General features: G+C 37.3%; 1 protein-coding gene across 3 annotated transcripts; it reads left to right on the plus strand.

Moving 5' to 3' along the window:
- Positions 1-744: 744 nt before the first annotated feature.
- Positions 745-15470, plus strand: Spata22 (spermatogenesis associated 22). 3 transcript variants are annotated; one of them, XM_051157779.1, is made up of 8 exons: positions 745-787; positions 2511-2639; positions 5436-5496; positions 5621-5716; positions 9366-9708; positions 13566-13689; positions 14600-14697; positions 15057-15470. In XM_051157779.1, exons 1-8 carry the CDS (start codon positions 745-747, stop codon positions 15246-15248), a joined length of 1086 nt encoding a protein of 361 aa, XP_051013736.1. In that variant the 3' UTR covers positions 15249-15470. The 3 variants fall into 3 exon arrangements, with proteins under 3 accessions (XP_051013736.1, XP_051013737.1, XP_051013738.1); XM_051157780.1 differs by having other exon boundaries at positions 2511-2591; XM_051157781.1 differs by lacking the exon at positions 2511-2639.
- Positions 15471-17944: the final 2474 nt, after the last annotated feature.

A 17944-nucleotide genomic window follows, 5' to 3' on the forward strand; every position in this document is an offset into this window, starting at 1 on the left:
AGGCTTCAGAGTTGGTTTTGTGTTTGAGGAAAAAAAAAATGACCCCATCTCTGTTGTGATTCCTAGAGTAGTAAAAAAAAAAAAAAAAAAAAAAATTGAGTTTTCTGTATTCTGCTTTCACGTTCAGGGCACACAAAGAAGCAGTCCTGGGCCTCATGTTTTTGAGTTTTACTTTTTGCAAATATTTGGACATCAATGTTTACCTGTTTGATTTGCATTGTTAGTTGTGTTTATATCAGTTTTATTTCATTGGGCAGTGAATTTGCAGCAGAAATTATTTGGGTTTGGGTCTGGCCTTTTCATGAGCAAGTATTTATTGAATTAAATTAAGATATAAATATATTAGGAAGATGAAAATAAAATGGAAAAATGTTTCATTTGTTTCTGTAAGTTTGCCAATGCTGTAATCTCTTTCCTTTATAGCTTTGGTTCAAAATTCCCATGATGGGTCCTGAATTCTGAAAAAGATTACCTAGACTGTATGAACAAATCTGTATTTATGTAGAAAACAAGATTATATCCACCCCTGTCATAACTTGTTTGAACATAGCTTGAAAAATGGGGCATGTTTTAAATTCTTTTTCATAAAGCAATTCCTAAAATGATCACATTTGAAAGTTTAACAGGCTAAAAGGTTGATATTGTTGATGGATATGAGTTACAAGTTTCTTCCTTTGAAGGTTTAGTCAACTTCATTTTGTAAATGTCAAATGCTAAGAAGAAAGAGCTTTGATACTGAAGAAAATGAAGAGAAACCTAAATGAAAATTCAGCTCGAAGTACAGCAGGTATTAAGCGATTTTAATTTTTTTCGGTATTTTTCACATACCACATAAAATATGCATAGTTTATAGGAACATTTTGGAAAGAATATTCAAAGAGATTAAACATTTAGTCTAGCCTCTTTTTATAGCCAAAAGATGTAAACTCATCAAGGCAAAGTATTTAGCACTACCACAGCCTGGTGCTGTTTTCTAATATTTTGTACTGTTTCTATTTTCCCAGTTATTAGGTAACATAAAAATAGAAGTATAAAATGATGAGAACCAGGGAAATGATTATGATGCACAATAAAGATTGTGATAATAATTTATGGTGGTATACCGTATCCTAGACCTTTAGTCACAAGTATTATTTATTAATGTTTATCATCACATGTTTCCTAGATAAGGCGCCAAGGCACAAAGATCTTAAATAAGTAATCTGTTGAGTGGTAGAAACAGGACTTGAAACTAGAACTCTGGCTTTAGAGTCCATACTCTTAATGCTAGGTGTCTCAAACCCGCCCCCCGCCCCCAAAGTTAAGGAAATTGCTCACATTTAATTTTGAAGTTATATTTCAAATCCTCTTTGAAGGCATAGTTAAAGTCTAGGAAGCCTGACGCAAGAACCTATATGATTCTAGTTTTTTTAAAATTAGAGACCTTTCAGAGTTAGTATTCTTTTGCAGTATAGTGAAAGGTAGACAGTTGTAAAGTGTCAAGAGTCTCTGAACTGAGATTTAGGAACTTGAGTCTTATCTAGGTTTCTCTAGTTCTTGCTTTGAAGACCTCTTTTGACTCTGAATTCCTCTGTAGCTTTTAAAGTTTTATTCTTTTGACTGGAGAACCTGCTTTTGCTATCTGAAGGAAATGACAGTAGCATATATTTTTACTTGGAGTGGGTACTGTCAATCTCCTAAAAGAGTGGTTCTCAACTTGTGTGTCGAGAACCCTTTGGGGTTTGCATATCAGACATCCTAAATGTCAGGTATTTAAATTATAATTCATAACAGTAGCAAAATTACAGTTATGAAGGAGCAACAAAATAATTTTATGGCTGGGGGCCGGTCACTACAGCCTGAGGAACTGTATTAAAGGGTCACAGCATTAGAAAGGTGGAGAACCACTCTCTGAAGACATTTCCAGAATGATCCATAGAAAAATATCATTATAGATACCTGGGGTGCTTGTTAAAATTCTAATTTTGGGTTCCAGACTAAATATATTGAGATAAAAATGTCAACATTGGGGATTGTGTCCTTGGAACCTACGTGTTAATCAGAATCCCAGAGTAAATCTTTGTCAAACTTAAGTCTGATTACTATGATTTGAGAGGCTTGTGGTCACACTGTAAAGTATGGTTAGAGTTTTAGAAAGCATGATTCAAAGTTTCTTCTTTATTAGCTTTGATATATTCTATAAGTACTCTGCAGCTGATAAGGAAATAGACAAGCAGAAGAGGGAAACAAGGAAAAGAAAGATAGATTTGGGGATAAAAACAGAGCCAGGAATTGCTTACAAGTAAGAATTAAAGTGATAAAATGGAGGAAAAGACCTTAGAGACACTGATGAGCTATTTAGGACTTGTAAAAGATCATTTCAAGAGCATAGAAATATATCTGTGGTGTATTAACATACAGAAGTAGACCTTAAACTGTGCATCATTACATATTATTAATGGAAATTATTCTAGAAGCAGATATGCTTTTTACCTGTTTCATACTATTTTTTTTTTTTATGTTCAATGAAGGCTGTTTGCCTGTGCCGTTGTTCAATCAGAAAAAGAGGAACAGACAACCTTTAACTTCTAATCCACTTCAGAATGATCCAGGTATCAGTACTGTTTCAGACATTTACAGTTCTCCTCCTCTACCAACAGGTAAGAAAACAAGTAAAATAAAAATTTCAAGAGCAAAAGACTAGGATTTGTAGAAAATTACTGGGCCCCTCATTGCAGAAAGTCCCTGCTGCTTTTCACTGTCCAGTTATAGAGACTACTTGGCTCCTTCTAAGCATTCCAGCACAGGAGTTTTGAGTTGCCTTGCCTACGAGGGTGGTTTAGCATTTAAATGGAGTCTTTATGTCTAGAGCCTTTGTTGTACTAAAGTAGGAACCTACATTGCAAAGACTATTTTTTCCCTCAAAACATAGATAACTGTGACTTACATATTTGATAGGAAAGGATGGCAGGACTTGAGTTACCTCAGAAGCAAGGAAAAGTGTGTATGGACTATAAGCAAGAAATACAAAAATAGGCTGTAGAAAAGGCATAAACCCATGAATTTCTGGTGCTCGGTTCTAGTCATTGTTTTCTGAGGACATTTTGTCTGTCTTTCTCTGTTGTCTCCCCTACTCTTTTCTGGAGTCTAAAAATTCTTAAGTTGAAACTTAACCACTGAGAAGGGGATAGGCCTTAGGAGGTACTTAATGTTGAAGACTACCCCACGAAAGGACTAGAGGCCTAGTGGCCTTATAAAAGGACGAAGGAGAGCCACCAGGTCTCCCCCTCCAGGGGACATGGTCAAATATGAGGCACCAGAGTTCATGTGAAAGTCATACCCCACTCTCTACTCAACTGTGGAGAATGTTCTGTCCATTGGCTAGATCTGGGTAGGGGTTTAAAGTTTACTGCCTGTATTGTCCTTGGCTGGTGCCTTAGTTTGAGCGGGACCCCTGTGCCTAAATCTGCCTATCATAATGTTCTACTTGTACGTTTCTAGGACCCTCTGGATCCTTCTACTTTGCTATTCTCCCATGCTTCTCTCATCTAGAGTCCCAATAGGATGTCCTCCCCTCTGTCCCAGTTTCCTGGTGGCACTCAGAGGAAGGATAGCAAGTTACCAAGAAGAGATTTGATACCCTATGAGCATATACAGGGGGAGGAGGTCCCCCTCAGGAGCAGTTATAGGGGAGGGGAATAAGGGGAAAATGGGAGGGACGGAAGAATGGGAGGATACAAGGGATGGGATAACCATTGAGATGTAACAAGAATAAATTAATAAAAAATTAAAAAAAAAGGACGAAGGAGAAACATGTTTGCTGCTTCTGTCATGTGAGGACACTAAACATCTAGTTTGTTGTCACCTTGATCTAAGATGTTTTAGTCTCCAGCACTGTCAGAAATTTCTATTTGTAAATTACCCAACTTAAGATATTAGGTGATAGCCCAAGTGGTCTAAGATACTCTCATCTAGTATGCTTCCTTATAGCTTCAACCAGCACATTATGTAGGTTGCCATTGCTGGGAGTTTATTACATATTCTAACTCTACTTCTGCGAGATTGACTGCGTGCACACGTGTGTAATAGAGATGAGGCCATTAGGCTTGATGTCAAGGCTTCCCACCAAGCCATCTTGCTCACTGGCCCAGTGTTCACTGATTTTTTATTTCTGCCTGGAAGAAAGCACTGATAGGTAGACATTCTGAAATACATTTGGTACATTCTGGGCATGTATATTTAAATGTTGGAAGCAAACTTTAAAGTTATTAATGAATAAAATATTAAAACATTTATGTGTAGCAATACTCGTACTTTAAATTTCTTTCAGTGTGCTTTCATAGACTTAGGTGCAGCCGTAAGTTGTTTTTCTTCCACACCAGGGATTTAAAGTAAAAAGTTAACATATGACATTACCATTTTTAAAATTTGAATTTTATTATTGGTATGTGTTTGAGTGCAGGTCTATTCCTATCATGATAGTGTGTGTGTGTGTGTGTGTGTGTGTGTGTGTGTGTGTGTGTGTGTGTGAGAGAGAGAGAGAGAGAGAGAGAGAGAGAGAGAGAGAGAGAGAGAGAGATTGGAGTCAATTCTCTCCTTCCACTGTGAATATGTCAACATTTATGTGATGATTCACTACCACTTGAAATCTTCTTCACTATTTAAAATGTTTTATAAGTAGTATGAACACTGATCTTGAGAAATTACAAGTGTGAGTGTTCCATGAGGAAATGTGATTTTTTTTTTATCTTGGCCTATTAGTCTGGAATACAATCAACATTCACAAGAAGAGAGTGTGGGCATAGAGAGATGGCTTAGTGGTTAAGAGGGCTTACTGATCTTTCAGAGGACGTGAGTTTGGTTCCCAACACCCATGTCAGATGTCCTACAGATACTTTATAATTCTGACTCCAGGGGATCCTTAGGCCTCCATGAGCACCTACACTCAGGTGCACTGCACCTCCTACATACACATAATTAAAACATAAATAGAAATCTTTAAAATATGAGTAGCTAGAATAGAGTAGAAAACAGTGTGTATCATACATAGTAAGGATTAGATTTGATGTTAACATTTTGTTATCTTAGCCCCTGATTCTGTGTCTCTATTTGTTTCTCATACTAGCTACTAGCTATCTAATTACCAGTTTTGATGTATTTTTTGATATGGGGTGAAATAAAGTTTAAGAAACATTAGATTCAACTAAAGTTATATTGTCAGTTACAAGGCACTAAAAGGATCAGTTGTGGAAAAGAGATTAAATTACTGTCTTTGCTTAAGTGCAGTGGGGAAGAAAGATGTCTATATTAGGCAGGCGATGATAAATTCTGCAACCAAGTGCTACTAAAGACTGTGGCTATATCTTCAACTTTTTAGAGATCCCAAATTAGATAAAAGTAAAGAATTACTCTGAAAGAAATCACCTTACTTTTATCTATGTTCTTATACTTCTGAGATTGGGCATGGGAAGCGGTGAATCCAGATGCGACTCCTTTAAAGAAAACAGTGAATACAGGGTATGTGACAAAAATTGTGATCCAATAAATGTGTGTCTGTTTCTGACTGATGTTAATTTCTGTATACAATTTATATTCCCAATTTGAAAACAAACTATGTTTAACAAGATTGTTTTTTTGAAAGGCAAATGCCAGCTTCTGCTTCTTATCCTCTGAGGTGTCAAGATTCTGCGTCCAAATCTATTCAGCCAAATCCTGAAAGAAGCCAAAGTGCTTGGGGGTGAGTCTGCATGTGTTTTCTCTTCTTTCATTTAAAAAAAGTCCTTTTCCTTTCTTAGAAACACATTTTGGAAATTTCTACATTAACAACAAACTGGTATTTAAATATAATCTATGTACATTTTCATGTATACTTTAAATTACACAATGTAGTACAATGTAAACATTATACAGTTGTCATTGTGTACTTAAGAAATGGCAAAGTATATGTTGGGTACAGATGTAATTTTTTCCAAATATTTTTGATCTGTTGTTTGTTTTGATTTGTGGATGTAGAATTTGTCAATACGTATGGAAGGCTTAAACTGACTTAAAAAGAGTAAGTTTCATATTTTTTGTATTGATTATGCCCCTTATTTTCCTCATATCCCCATCCCCATTCCTATATAAGCTCTCCCACCTCCAGTCGTCCCCATCTTTACCCTCATGTCACCTATGTTCTGCTCTGTTCCCTTTAAGGTACTTCCTCAACATCTCCTTTCTAACTTCTTGGTCTCTACAGGTACTCTGAATTAAATATATCTATCTAAAAAAATTGAAGCTAAGATCCACATATTCGAGAGCATGTCATTTATCTTTATGAGCTTGGATTTCTTCACTTAGTATAATAATTTCTAGTTCCATCAATTTACTGGAAAAATTTACAATTTTATTTTATTATTTTGCAACTGAACAAAATTCCATTGTTTACACGAATCAAGTTTTTATTATCTGTTTACTGCCAATGGGCATCTGGGCCAATTCCCTTTTCTAGCTATTGTGATTAGACCTGCAATGAATGTAGATGAAAAAGAGTCTGTGCCCCAAGAGTGGTATAGTTTGGTCATATGGTAGTTCTGTTGCTAGATTTGAGAAGTGATACACACATACAACAAAATATGAGTGTGTCCTACTCCAACTCTCTCCTGTCAGCATGTCCCCTTTTAACCTCATGTCTTTTTTTTTTAAGACATGGTATCTCTATGTAGTCTTAGCTGCCTCGGAGCTCACTATATAAATGAGGATGCCTCCTGCCTCTGCCTTCTCAGTGCTGGGATGAAAGATGTCTGCCACCCCACCCCTCCTTTTAAGTCACCCATTAAGTTTAGTTAATGTTGTCCCTGAGCCTAGCCTGAAGCATGGGGATCTTGTCAGTGGCATCATCAAAAAACGATTCTCATCCAGAAACTGTCAACTGTCAATGTTTCCTTAGTAGAGGGTGAGGCTAGAGATTATCTCCCACATCTATGCTGCAGCTTTGGCTGGTTTTATCTTGTGCAGGTAATAACCCAGCTCCTGTGAGCTCATAAGTGCAATTGCCATATCATGTCTAGAACACAGCAATTCATAGCATTCCTACCTTCCACATGTTCTAAATGTGAGAATCCTCTACATTTAATTTCCATAGTGGAGGTGCCAGTTTTTACTCTTATCAACAGTGAATAAAAGTTCCTCTTTCCCACATCCTTGTCAGGATTTGTTTCTTTATAGTAATCCTTCTGCCTGTGGTGAGGTAGAATCTCAAAGTAGTTTTAATTTGCATTTCCCTGGTGCCTAATGAACACTTTTAAAAAATGTTCATTAACCATTTCCCTTCTTTGAGAGCTCTTTGTTCCAATCTATAGCCTGCTTTCTTTTGATTGGGTTGTCTCTAGTTCAGGCTTTTGAATTCTTTGTGTATTTTAGATATCAAGTCACTGACATTAATATATCTGGCAAATATTTTCTCCCACAATGCAGACCGCCTTTTCACTTGATTAACCATGCCCTTTGCTGTATAGAAGCCGTTTGTCAGTTGTTGGCCTAATTCCTGTGCAACTATAGCTCTATTTAGAAAGTCCTTACCTTTATCTTGTAGAAAGTGCCTCCTTTATTTTGTAGAGCTTTCCTTATTTTTCCTTCTAATACTTTCAGGTTTTATGTTGAGATCATTCATCCATTTAGTGTTGTGTGTCTCCCCACCACCCCATGAGAGAGAAAGACCTAGTTCCATGGTGGTTGATAAGTGTATAAAATCTACTTGATAGCAAAAGTATATCGATTCAAAGCAAAACTCCATGGCTTCTGAATGACCCTTCTAACTACATAGAGGGTCACTGAGATGTAGATTTGGGTGTAGCAAATGCTTGCTTAAGTAGTACATTAATGTAGCTGTTTTCTGGAAATTGACTAATATGGCATGCCTTATAGTGATTCTTTAGTCTTTTTTATTACTCCACATATTTTTATTTGACACAAAAACATTTAAAATATACTCTCAGTAATTTTAAAGTATATGGATTTTATAGTGATTCTTAATGATTTTTGTGTAATAAAAAGGGCATGTGTGAGAGATTACATGTAGAAGCATAGAGGACTCAAAAACTATCTCTATCATGGAAAAGCTTAGCCCAGCGTGGGTGATGACTCCACAGAAGCTCATCCCTGGAGTTCCCTGCCAAAGAGTCTCTTCTCTGAAACTTTTTTTTCCTGTTTATATAACTGTGAGAAGGGCCTGGTAAATCTTGTGATTTTCTGGGTCTTGTGAATTTCTTTCTTTTTTGTTTTTTTGTCTTTTTGAAACGGGGTTTCTTTGTGTAGCCTTGGCTTTCCTAGACTAACTGTAGACCAGGCTGCCCTCGAACTCACAGAGATCTGCCTGCCTCTGCCTCCCACGTGCTGGGACTAAAGGGTGGGCCACCACGCCTGGCAGTCTTGTGAATTTCATTAGCTGCCCGAATCTTTTGAGCCTCCTCCTTCCCTTCAGGAAGGAGTGTTTCAACTCAGAGGAACAAGCTGCACAATGGGGTGTATCAACACTTAATGACTAGCAATAATTCTTATATTTTCCCTGATATTGATGATATTTATGGTATTCATAATTGTGGTTTATTTTTTGTCCTTCTTAGTGTTAAATTTATAGTTAATTGTGAACAATATTTCTGAAACTGTACAAACCTTAGGCCTCATAAAATCTAGGCTTTTTTCTGATCACTAGATTCTCCCCCTGATGTTTTTTTAAAGAAAGGATGGGCTGTATTGATTGCCTTGTAATGCTTGTACTATTTCTGGGGAAATTGTTTATAATTCAGAATTTGTGAGTTGAGCTAATTTTTCCTTCCCATATAATTCTTAATTGACTTGCTTAGAAAAATATACTTTTGTCTGGGTCTTATTAACATTCTGTACTGACCAGCTTTGAAAAGTAATTTAATGTGGTAAATGCTATGACAGGCTGTTAGTAGGGGTTTTCCAAGCACAGAATATTAAATAACCTTACAGGCAAGTTGTAGTTTTAAATTTTTATTTAATTCTTTTGCTTTGTAGAAATTTTCAAAATAAATGTATAAAGAATTAGGCAAAAGTCCTTAAAATTTTTCCATTTGGAAACTACTGTTATATGGAGGCTTGAATATTATAAACAGAGATTTGTAGCACTGTCATTTGAATTGGGAGACTGATGTTCTCTGAGTTCTGAACTTGGCAGTGACTTGCTGTATAACTTTGTATGAGTGACTGCTTCCCCAAGGCTCTGCCTCTTCATCTAGAAAGAGAAGTAAGAATGTGAATGATGTGTTTGAAATTTCTTACTTCTTAGTAGCTATAAACCACAAATTGTCATGTAACAGTGAACCATTTCATTAGTTGTTCTTAAGTAAAAAAACATAGAGAAGTATGTTTTACTTTCACAGCTACAGAGGTGACAACAGAAATGCCAGCTTGAGAACTTGGGATAAAAATGATTTCCGACCGCAGCGTAAAACAGCAAGCCCAGCAGCAAACAGTGAATTCAGTTCTTGCCCAATGAATTTGGGAGCTCAACAACACAGACAATTAGGAACACCTGAATTTCCTAACTTACCTGGACACAAAGAAACTGAAGCACTCAGACAAACACGTTTATTGAAACTGCCTGGCTCTACAGTGAAAGGCCCGGACAGAACCAGTGCACTGCAGGCATTTAAGCAGAGTTTTCAACAAAGTCCATTTAAGAAAACAGTGTTGGATGACATTCAAGGAGAAAACTCTCTGAAGGTAAACATTTAAATATATTCATATTTACATGTTTAAACATGTGCAGCAAATATTTAGAAAGGTATATACATGGTATATGTAGATTAGCACAAATATTGTTTCCCATTGGAGTAGATGAGTGTTAGTTTCTGAAATGTCTTAGATCCTTTTAAAATAGTTTTTTTTTACTGATTTATGGTTTTTACTCTTTTAATTATTAAGGTAACACTAGTTTATCCATTGCTTATAGAAACAATCCATACTTTTTTCTCCATTAATTAATTTATTTAATTACTTTACAGCCTTATTGCAGGCCCCTTCTTCTCTTCCCAGGCTCATCCCTCATTACCCACTCCCCTTCTCAGAGAAGGGAGGCTCCTATGGATACCAATCCATCCTTCACGTCAGGTTACAGCAGGACCAAGGGCATTCTCTGCCCCTGAGGCCAGACAAAGCAACCCAGCTAAGGGAAAGGGACCCAAAGGCAGGCAACAGAATCAGAAACAGCCCCTACTCCAGTTTGTTAGGGGACCCACATGAAGAGCAAGCTGCACATCTGCTACATATGTTTAGGGGGTCTAGGTCAAGCCCATGTATGCTCTTTGGTTGTTGGTTCAGTCTCTGTGAGCCTCCATGGGCCAGGGTTAGTTGACTCTGTAGGCCGTGTGGTGTCCTCTCCCTCTATCCTTCCTCCCACTTTTCCTCAAGACACCCTGAGCTTGGCCTGTTGTTTTGGTCTCTGCAGCCTCTTTCATCCACTGCTGGATGAAGCCTCTCAGAGCACGGTTATGCTAGGCTTCTGTCTGCAAGCACAGCAGAGTATCATTAATAGTGACAGGGGTTGGCTCTCTCCCATGGCATGTCTCAGGTTGGACCAGACACTGACATGCTATTCCCTTAATCTCTGCTCTGTCTTTATTCCTACACTTCTTATAGGCAAGACAGATTTTGGGTTGAAGGTTTTATGGGTGGGTTGGTGTGTCCCTCCACTGGGAGTCCTGCCTGGCTTCAGGAGGTGGTGACTTCAGGCTCCATATCTCCTGCTGCTAGGAGTCTCAGCTAGGGTCACCTTTATAGACACCCAGGAGCCTCCCCTGTCTTAGATATGTGCCCCCCCGCCCAGATTTCCATTCTCCCTCCCTGTCCTCTCTCAACTCCCATCTCCCGGCCCACCCTTGATCCCCACCGTTGTTACCCTCCCTACCCCTTTTCCCACCCAGTTCCCTCCCTCCATCTACTTCAAGTGTCTATTTTATTTCCACTTTGAGTGAGAGTCAAGCGTCCTCTCTTGGGCCCTCCTTGTTACTTAGCATCTTTGCGTCTGTGGACAATCCATACTTTTTATTTTTTCATTTCTCGCCAAAACTACCAGAAACATTTTCCTGCAAAGTGCCAGATAACATTTTTGGCTTTTTGAACCATATTGTCTTTGTTGTAGTTGTTTTACTACATGACTGAACTCTGACATTATACCTTGGGAGCAGCCACAGACTGAATGAGCATGGCTGCTGTCTAGTAAAAGCTGACAGAAACAGTGGGTTAGATTTGGAGTACAGGCTGCAGTTTAATGAATTCTGCATTATAATCTGATCCTTTCTGCCTTTCTTGCCTTCTACTCCATGTTGCAAAGTGTTGTTTATCCAGGACTCTTCACACTGGGATGGATATGATGTATACTACAGTACTTCCCTGCTTTGATGTATATTCTTCTAGAGAACAGTCACCTTTTCCTCAGCTGCACTTCTAATTGCTCTTTGAAATATTTCCTACATACATGATAGTTATTTTTTCTCTCATTCCTCACTCTGAGGCCCAATGTACTGTTCTGTGAATCTTTGTGATCTGGCAGGCTGCATTGTCTGACCTGCTGCCTCACCCTGGGATCCCTTGTTTGCTGGCTTCTACTAGAGGTCAGCCAATGGGAGTCACTGGGAGGATATCAGTGGGAGGAAAGGTGGAGATGTTCTGCTTTCACTGTCTGTCCCTAGCCTAGATTTCATAGACTTGGTAATTTTATTTTTCTCCCACTGCCCTTTCCACTGCTGCTGTTAGTGTTTGGGTGCTTAAGTACTCTGTATTTGTTCTGATAATAATATGAACATCATTGTTTTTAGCAAGCAATTTGAATAAATTCTGTTTCTTTTTTTCTAAAAATATGACTAGTGTAGCATGTACACAGAATGATATGATGTTGTCACCTTAGTAACAGTGGTTCGCTGTGGCAGTCATCTGCAAGGGGGCACAGTTAAATCTTGCTTAGGAGGAAGAAGATGGGGAAATTAAAATAAAGTTTCATCAGGTGCTCTTCACAACCTTCACCCCCCCCGCAAAGGAAATTGGCCCCAACTCTTGAAAGTTAGTTTTTTTATTTGTCTGTTTTGAGACAGGGTCTCACTGTGTTGCTCTGAGCTCACTATATACATTAGGCTGGCCTTGAACTCATAATGATCCACCTGCCTGCCTCTGCCTTACAAGTGCTGGGATTAAAGGGTGTTTATTAAGATCTTTTAAAAAAAACTCATAAAGTATGGCTTGGTGGTTAGAGCACTGGCCACACTTCTGATGGACTTGGGTTCTCCCAGCACTCTCATGATGGCTCATAGCTTTCTGAAACTCCAGTTCCAGGGGATCTGAACCCTTTTCTGACTTCTGTGGGCACAAGGCACACACATATGTAAACATACACACATACAAACAAAACACTTATACACATAAAACAAGATAAATCTTAAAAATACAAAGTACAAAAAAGGCAAAGTACATTTCTATTTCAGGATGTTTACACTTGCTATTCTCTTGTTCCCACTTAACTACCCACTTGAAATTATAAATCCCATCTCTCTTTATCCTTTCATTCTGTTATTTTTCATGCATAGATGATAACAGTTCCTGTGTTTTATTATACATTTACGTATTCACTTATTTGATGAATCCTATTTTAGATTAGAAATTATGTGAGAATAGATACATCATTGTTCTTATTTGAGGCAGAGTCTTACTATGCAGCTCCCACTACCTATCCTGGAACATGCTATATAGACCAGGCTGTCCTTGAATGCACAGAATTCTACCTACCTCTGCTTCCTGTATGTGCCACCATGCCTGGTTTATTTGCTTATTACCATTTCTTTAGTAGTTTTGGCACAGAGTGGATGCCCCAAAAGCACTTAAATTTTATATCAGTGTATATTAATACAACATAGTGGCTTTCATTATGACATTCTCATATATATGGCACTTGGATTATATGTACATCACTCCATTAGCCACATTTTCTTCCCTCTTCTTTTGTTACACTTCTACTTTTATGTTTATTTTCTTCAATTTTTAAAAAGTTCCTTTTAAGTGAGTGAATGATTGAATGTGTCTACAATCTGAGCTCACTAGGGACTCTTTTACTTACCTGCTTATAAAGGGGCTGGCTTATTCAATGAAGGAGAAAGTTAATTGAGTAAGTGAATTATATAAGCAATGCTTTGCTTATTATTGTGTGTATGATCCTTGTAGGGGGACAACTGTGTGGAGGTCAGAGGACAGCTGTGTGGAATTGGTTTTCTCTTTTTACTTTTTCATGGGTTCTGGGGATCAAACTCAGGTCATCAAGCTTATATGGCAAGTGCTTTTTTTTAACCCACTGTGCTATCTCTCTGATCCCATAGTTCTCTTCTTATTTTAAGTACATTCTGGTTTTCATTCCATAATGTAGTGTCATGTAATGATTGCTTTATTTTGGGGATTTAATTGCATTGAAAACTTTTAGTTGCTCATTTTACACACTCTACACATTTTCTTATTATAAGGACCTAGATACTACATAGATCAAAATTTATAATGAATAAAACGAAACACTTTTATAAAGCTGTGCTTTTTCTCCAAAGGAAGCCCCCCTGCATCAGTTAAAGGAAAAAGATAATTCTTTAAGAATTATTTCTGCAGTCATTGAAAGCATGAAGTATTGGCGTGCCCAAGTGCAGAAAACGGTTCTTCTTTTTGAAGTATTGGGTAGGTCTAATAGTTCAAGAATGCTTCAGTAATACTATATGGATATTTTGAATGTCATTAAAATACCTAGGAGATCATAACCCCTACCTCACAAATTAGAAAAGGAGATTATGTATATTAGGGGAAATGTAGGCTGGCTTCAAAATAGGAATGTCTACTACCAGAACTCAGCATATGGCTGTTAAATGAATGAATAACACCTGATAAAAATTTCTGGAGCTAAACATGAATTAAGACTTGAATTTTATAAATAAAGAAACAGCTTTGAGAGATGAACTCTTAGCTCAAGAGGAAGGACATGGGGAGATGTAGATAAAAATACAAACATGCAGTTATATAGGACGAATTAGCCTAGAGATCTAATGTGTTTCATATACGTGTGTGTGTGTGTGTGTGTGTGTGTGTGTGTGTTTCACAACCCCCGCCCTCCACCTATGTGAAATTAGCCCAAAAGGTAGGTAGATCTTAGGTGCTTTTACTCTGCCTCAAAATATAACTATGGAAGGGGAGATGCTTATCAGTTTGATTACCTAAAGTAATGAAAACATTTGTGACCTATTTGCTCTCCTTTCTATTTTTGTACATCTACATGAATATTTTATTTTAGAAAACAAAATCAAGTTTGAACAATGCCATAAAATAGTATTAAGCTGAAGGCCTGACACTAGAATTCTAATTAAGTATTGTTTTCATTAAACTATGATACTTATTTGTTGTTATAGTGCATTTTATTGTTATTATGGCTCTGAAGTTCATCTATAGAACACACTGAAAGGACACAGTTCTTCCATAAACATACCACTGTATAAGTTGAACTGAGACCTGTTATGGGATGGTAATTAAATACCAACTTTTGTTTCTACATTTTTATATTTAACAATATTAATTTTCCCACTTCAATGTTGCTTAGGTGTCCTGGATTCAGCTGTCACGCCTGGCCCACATTATTCAAAGACTTTTCTAATGAGAGATGGGAAAAATGTTCTTCCATGTGTGTTTTATGAAATTGTGAGTATTTTAAAGTGTTCATTTTCAGTATCTATGCTAACAAAACATGAAACTACAGGCTATAGTCCTATTAAAGTAGGAATTCTGTTAGTAAAAAGAATACATAATTCATGAACCATTATGGGGGGATTATTAATTTTTCCAGGAAGCAACTTGTTCATAGTTTGTTAGAAGCTTTATCCATGTTAAGGCCATTCTTCTATGACAAGTTACTTCTGTAGGCCTAGCTATCTTGTGAGTGACACAGAGAATCCTATTATTTGGGGGTATTTTATATTTAATTGGTCATATTATAAATTAAACATTAAACTTTAGATGGAGCAATAAATACTTTTTGACTTTTATGTTCTGAAAAACAGGATCGTGAACTTCCGAGACTGATTAGAGGCCGAGTTCACAGGTGTGTTGGACACTATGACCCAGACAAGAACATTTTCAAGTGTGTTTCTGTCAGACCAGCATCTGCTTCTGAACAAAAGACTTTCCAAGCATTTGTTACAATTGCGGATGCTGAGATGAAGTATCATACTAAAGTAATGAATGAACTGTAAATAGTGACAAAGAGAGTTACACAGTTGCTTCTGTATAACTTGTAGTTTGCTAGTTATAAACAGAAACATTTGTTGTTAATAATTTACCACTTGCATGGTTTTATCACTCTTGTTTTTCTCTATTTCACTTCTTTTTCTGAAAATAAAACTTTTCGTATAGATTTTACCAAAACAGGATAGCTAGATTTTAAAAAATTTTGTAATTTGATTGAGCCAGGCTTTACATACCAGATAAATCACCCATTTACATTGTGTAATTTGTTTTTACTATGTCCACAAAGTTAGCAACTGTCGCCATTATCTAGAGTCACACACACACCCATCAACAGTGACTCCATTTCTTCAGCCTCTCAAGACCACTATTTTATTTTGTGTAGCTATGGATTTTTTCTGTTCTGTGCATCTCAAAGTAGAGCTAGTTTTGGTAAATGCTAAGTGACATTTTAAAATTTCCTAAGAAGGCAAATTACTTGAAATAAAAATTTTGAGTTGATAATAAAAGGTGTTTAAAGAAATTTGTATTGATGCTGTATCTTTCTTTCTGTCCACTTTTTTTTTTTTTTTGTAGAAAGCTGTTTTACAGAAATAAGTTTTTTTCCCCGAAACAAGTTTATTATATATTGAATGAGGTATGAATGGGAGTCAAAATTGAGTAGGGTTAGTGGTGAACTTTACTGGTAGTGGTTAGCAGATGGACCACAAAGTTCTCTCATACAGCAGTATGTAGGGAGAGCTTCTGTGCTTTTAGCAGATGGACCACAAAGTTCTCTCATACAGCAGTATGTAGGGAGAGCTTCTGTGCTTTTAGCAGGGTTTGCTTTGTAAGTACCACATCTTACCTGAATTGTTTTCTTAATGTTCTATTTTTTGGACTATGTCTGTAAATCCACATTAGAATCTTTCCATGCTTCAGTAGCTTAGCATGTGAAAGGATCTCTAAAGCTGACTCACACTTCACACTTCACCTGCTGTTCACACTCTTTACTTTAGAACTACTGTGCTTGGCTGAGTAGGCTACATATCACATTTGACCATGTCCCCTGGAGGGGGAGACCTGGTGGCACTCAGAGGAGGGACAGCAGGTTACCAAGAAGAGACTTGATACCATATGAGCAGATACAGGGGGAGGTAATGCCCCTCAGGGACAGTCATAGGGGAGGGGAATAAGGGGAAAATGAGGGGGGGGGGAGGGAAGAATGGGAGGATACAAGGGATGGGATAACCATTGAGATGTAACAAGAATAAATTAATAATAATATATATACATACATATATATATATATATATATATATATATATATATATATATATATAAAAATAAATGTGTGGGTGCCTTAAGTAGAGACAGGACCTCAAAGGACCATGTGACGTAAGCAGAATGTGTCCTTCTGCATGTGAGAGCCTGCCATTGAGGCCCTGCTGGGATCTACTCCAAGACTTAAAGGGAGTATATACTGAGTTGGTGCTGAGATGTTCAAATGGAAGGAGGGCGGGAGGAAATGGCAAGGCCTACAGATTAGCATTAGTTTTGGTAGTCTCCTTTAACTTTTAGTCTTCTTAATTCTTCCCAGTTCTAGAAAGGCTTTAGTAACCATATTATACCACATATGAATTAAAGTTTTAAATTTAAATAAAATTTCTATTAAACATGGACTTTTAAAAATTCAATTCTTAATATAACTTGAGAATTTATATATGAATACACCATATGTACATCATCCACCCTCCTTTCTCTTACCAGCCTCACTCCATTTTGAATTTCTGATCTTTTTTATTTATTTCTGGATTATATAAAATCTTCTGAGTTCATTTAGTATTCTATGTACATGTATTTAGAGCTGGCCACTTGGAATTGGATAAGTTAGCAGAGGTTTCATCCTTGGTGTGGGGCCTTGTCTCTCCCTCATCCCTGTTGGCACGTCAGCTGGAGTGGTCACAACTCAGGGTCTGTGTAGGCGACCACGCTGTTGAGCTTCCATGGGTGCAGTGTCGCTTCCACATCTAGAAGACACTATCCTAGCAGAATCCTGCTCCTCAGCCTCTTACAGCCCTCTCCTTCCCTCCTGTGGTGTTTGCTGAACCTAATGTGTAGGGGCTGTGTTGTAGATGTGGGCACCCAAGTTTGAAAACTAATGTTTTTTTTTATTAAATGCTGCATTTGCCAAAGTTTAAAAACCAGGTTAAAATGCTCAGAAATAGATACTTAATCCATTTGTTTTTTGCCAAAGGCCTGAGAAAAAGTCTATCATGGGTGTAGGTGCTTCTCTAACATGGGACAACACATGTGAGGACAGCCCCCAAACCATCACTATCAGGAGCAAGACAGCTATGAGTATTGCTTTAAGTGTTATTCTGCAACTGTTAGTTTATGCAGGTCATTTAGTTACTTTACTTTATTTAGAAAATATTTTTATTTGTTGAGAATTTCATACATTGCATTTTGAACCATGTTTATTTCATTTCTCAATTCCTCTGAGATCACTAATTCCATATCCGCCCAACTTAGTGTTCTTATCTTTTAAAAACCCATGGACTCCAATTTGTGTTGCTCATGTACTCTTGGCTGATTTAAATAATTAAACGTATTCCGTGCCATTTAATTTTCTTCTGTTAAAATTGAGGAAAATACTAATTTAGGATTTAAATGATGTCTGCCTGCCACTGTTTTAAGTTGTAATTAGCACTCAGCAGTGACG

This window comes from Acomys russatus, chromosome 16 (assembly GCF_903995435.1).
Source record: "Acomys russatus chromosome 16, mAcoRus1.1, whole genome shotgun sequence".
Taxonomy (NCBI): domain Eukaryota; kingdom Metazoa; phylum Chordata; class Mammalia; order Rodentia; family Muridae; genus Acomys; species Acomys russatus.

Excerpts from the sequence above, each read along its gene's own strand:
- Spata22 (XM_051157779.1), top strand. The coding sequence starts at position 745 with ATGAAGAGAAACCTAAATGAAAATTCAGCTCGAAGTACAGCAG. Across the intron at positions 5,497-5,620 it reads AAGAAAACAGTGAATACAGG|GCAAATGCCAGCTTCTGCTT; the intron begins GTATGTGACAAA and ends TTTTTTTGAAAG. Across the intron at positions 5,717-9,365 it reads AGAAGCCAAAGTGCTTGGGG|CTACAGAGGTGACAACAGAA; the intron begins GTGAGTCTGCAT and ends TTACTTTCACAG.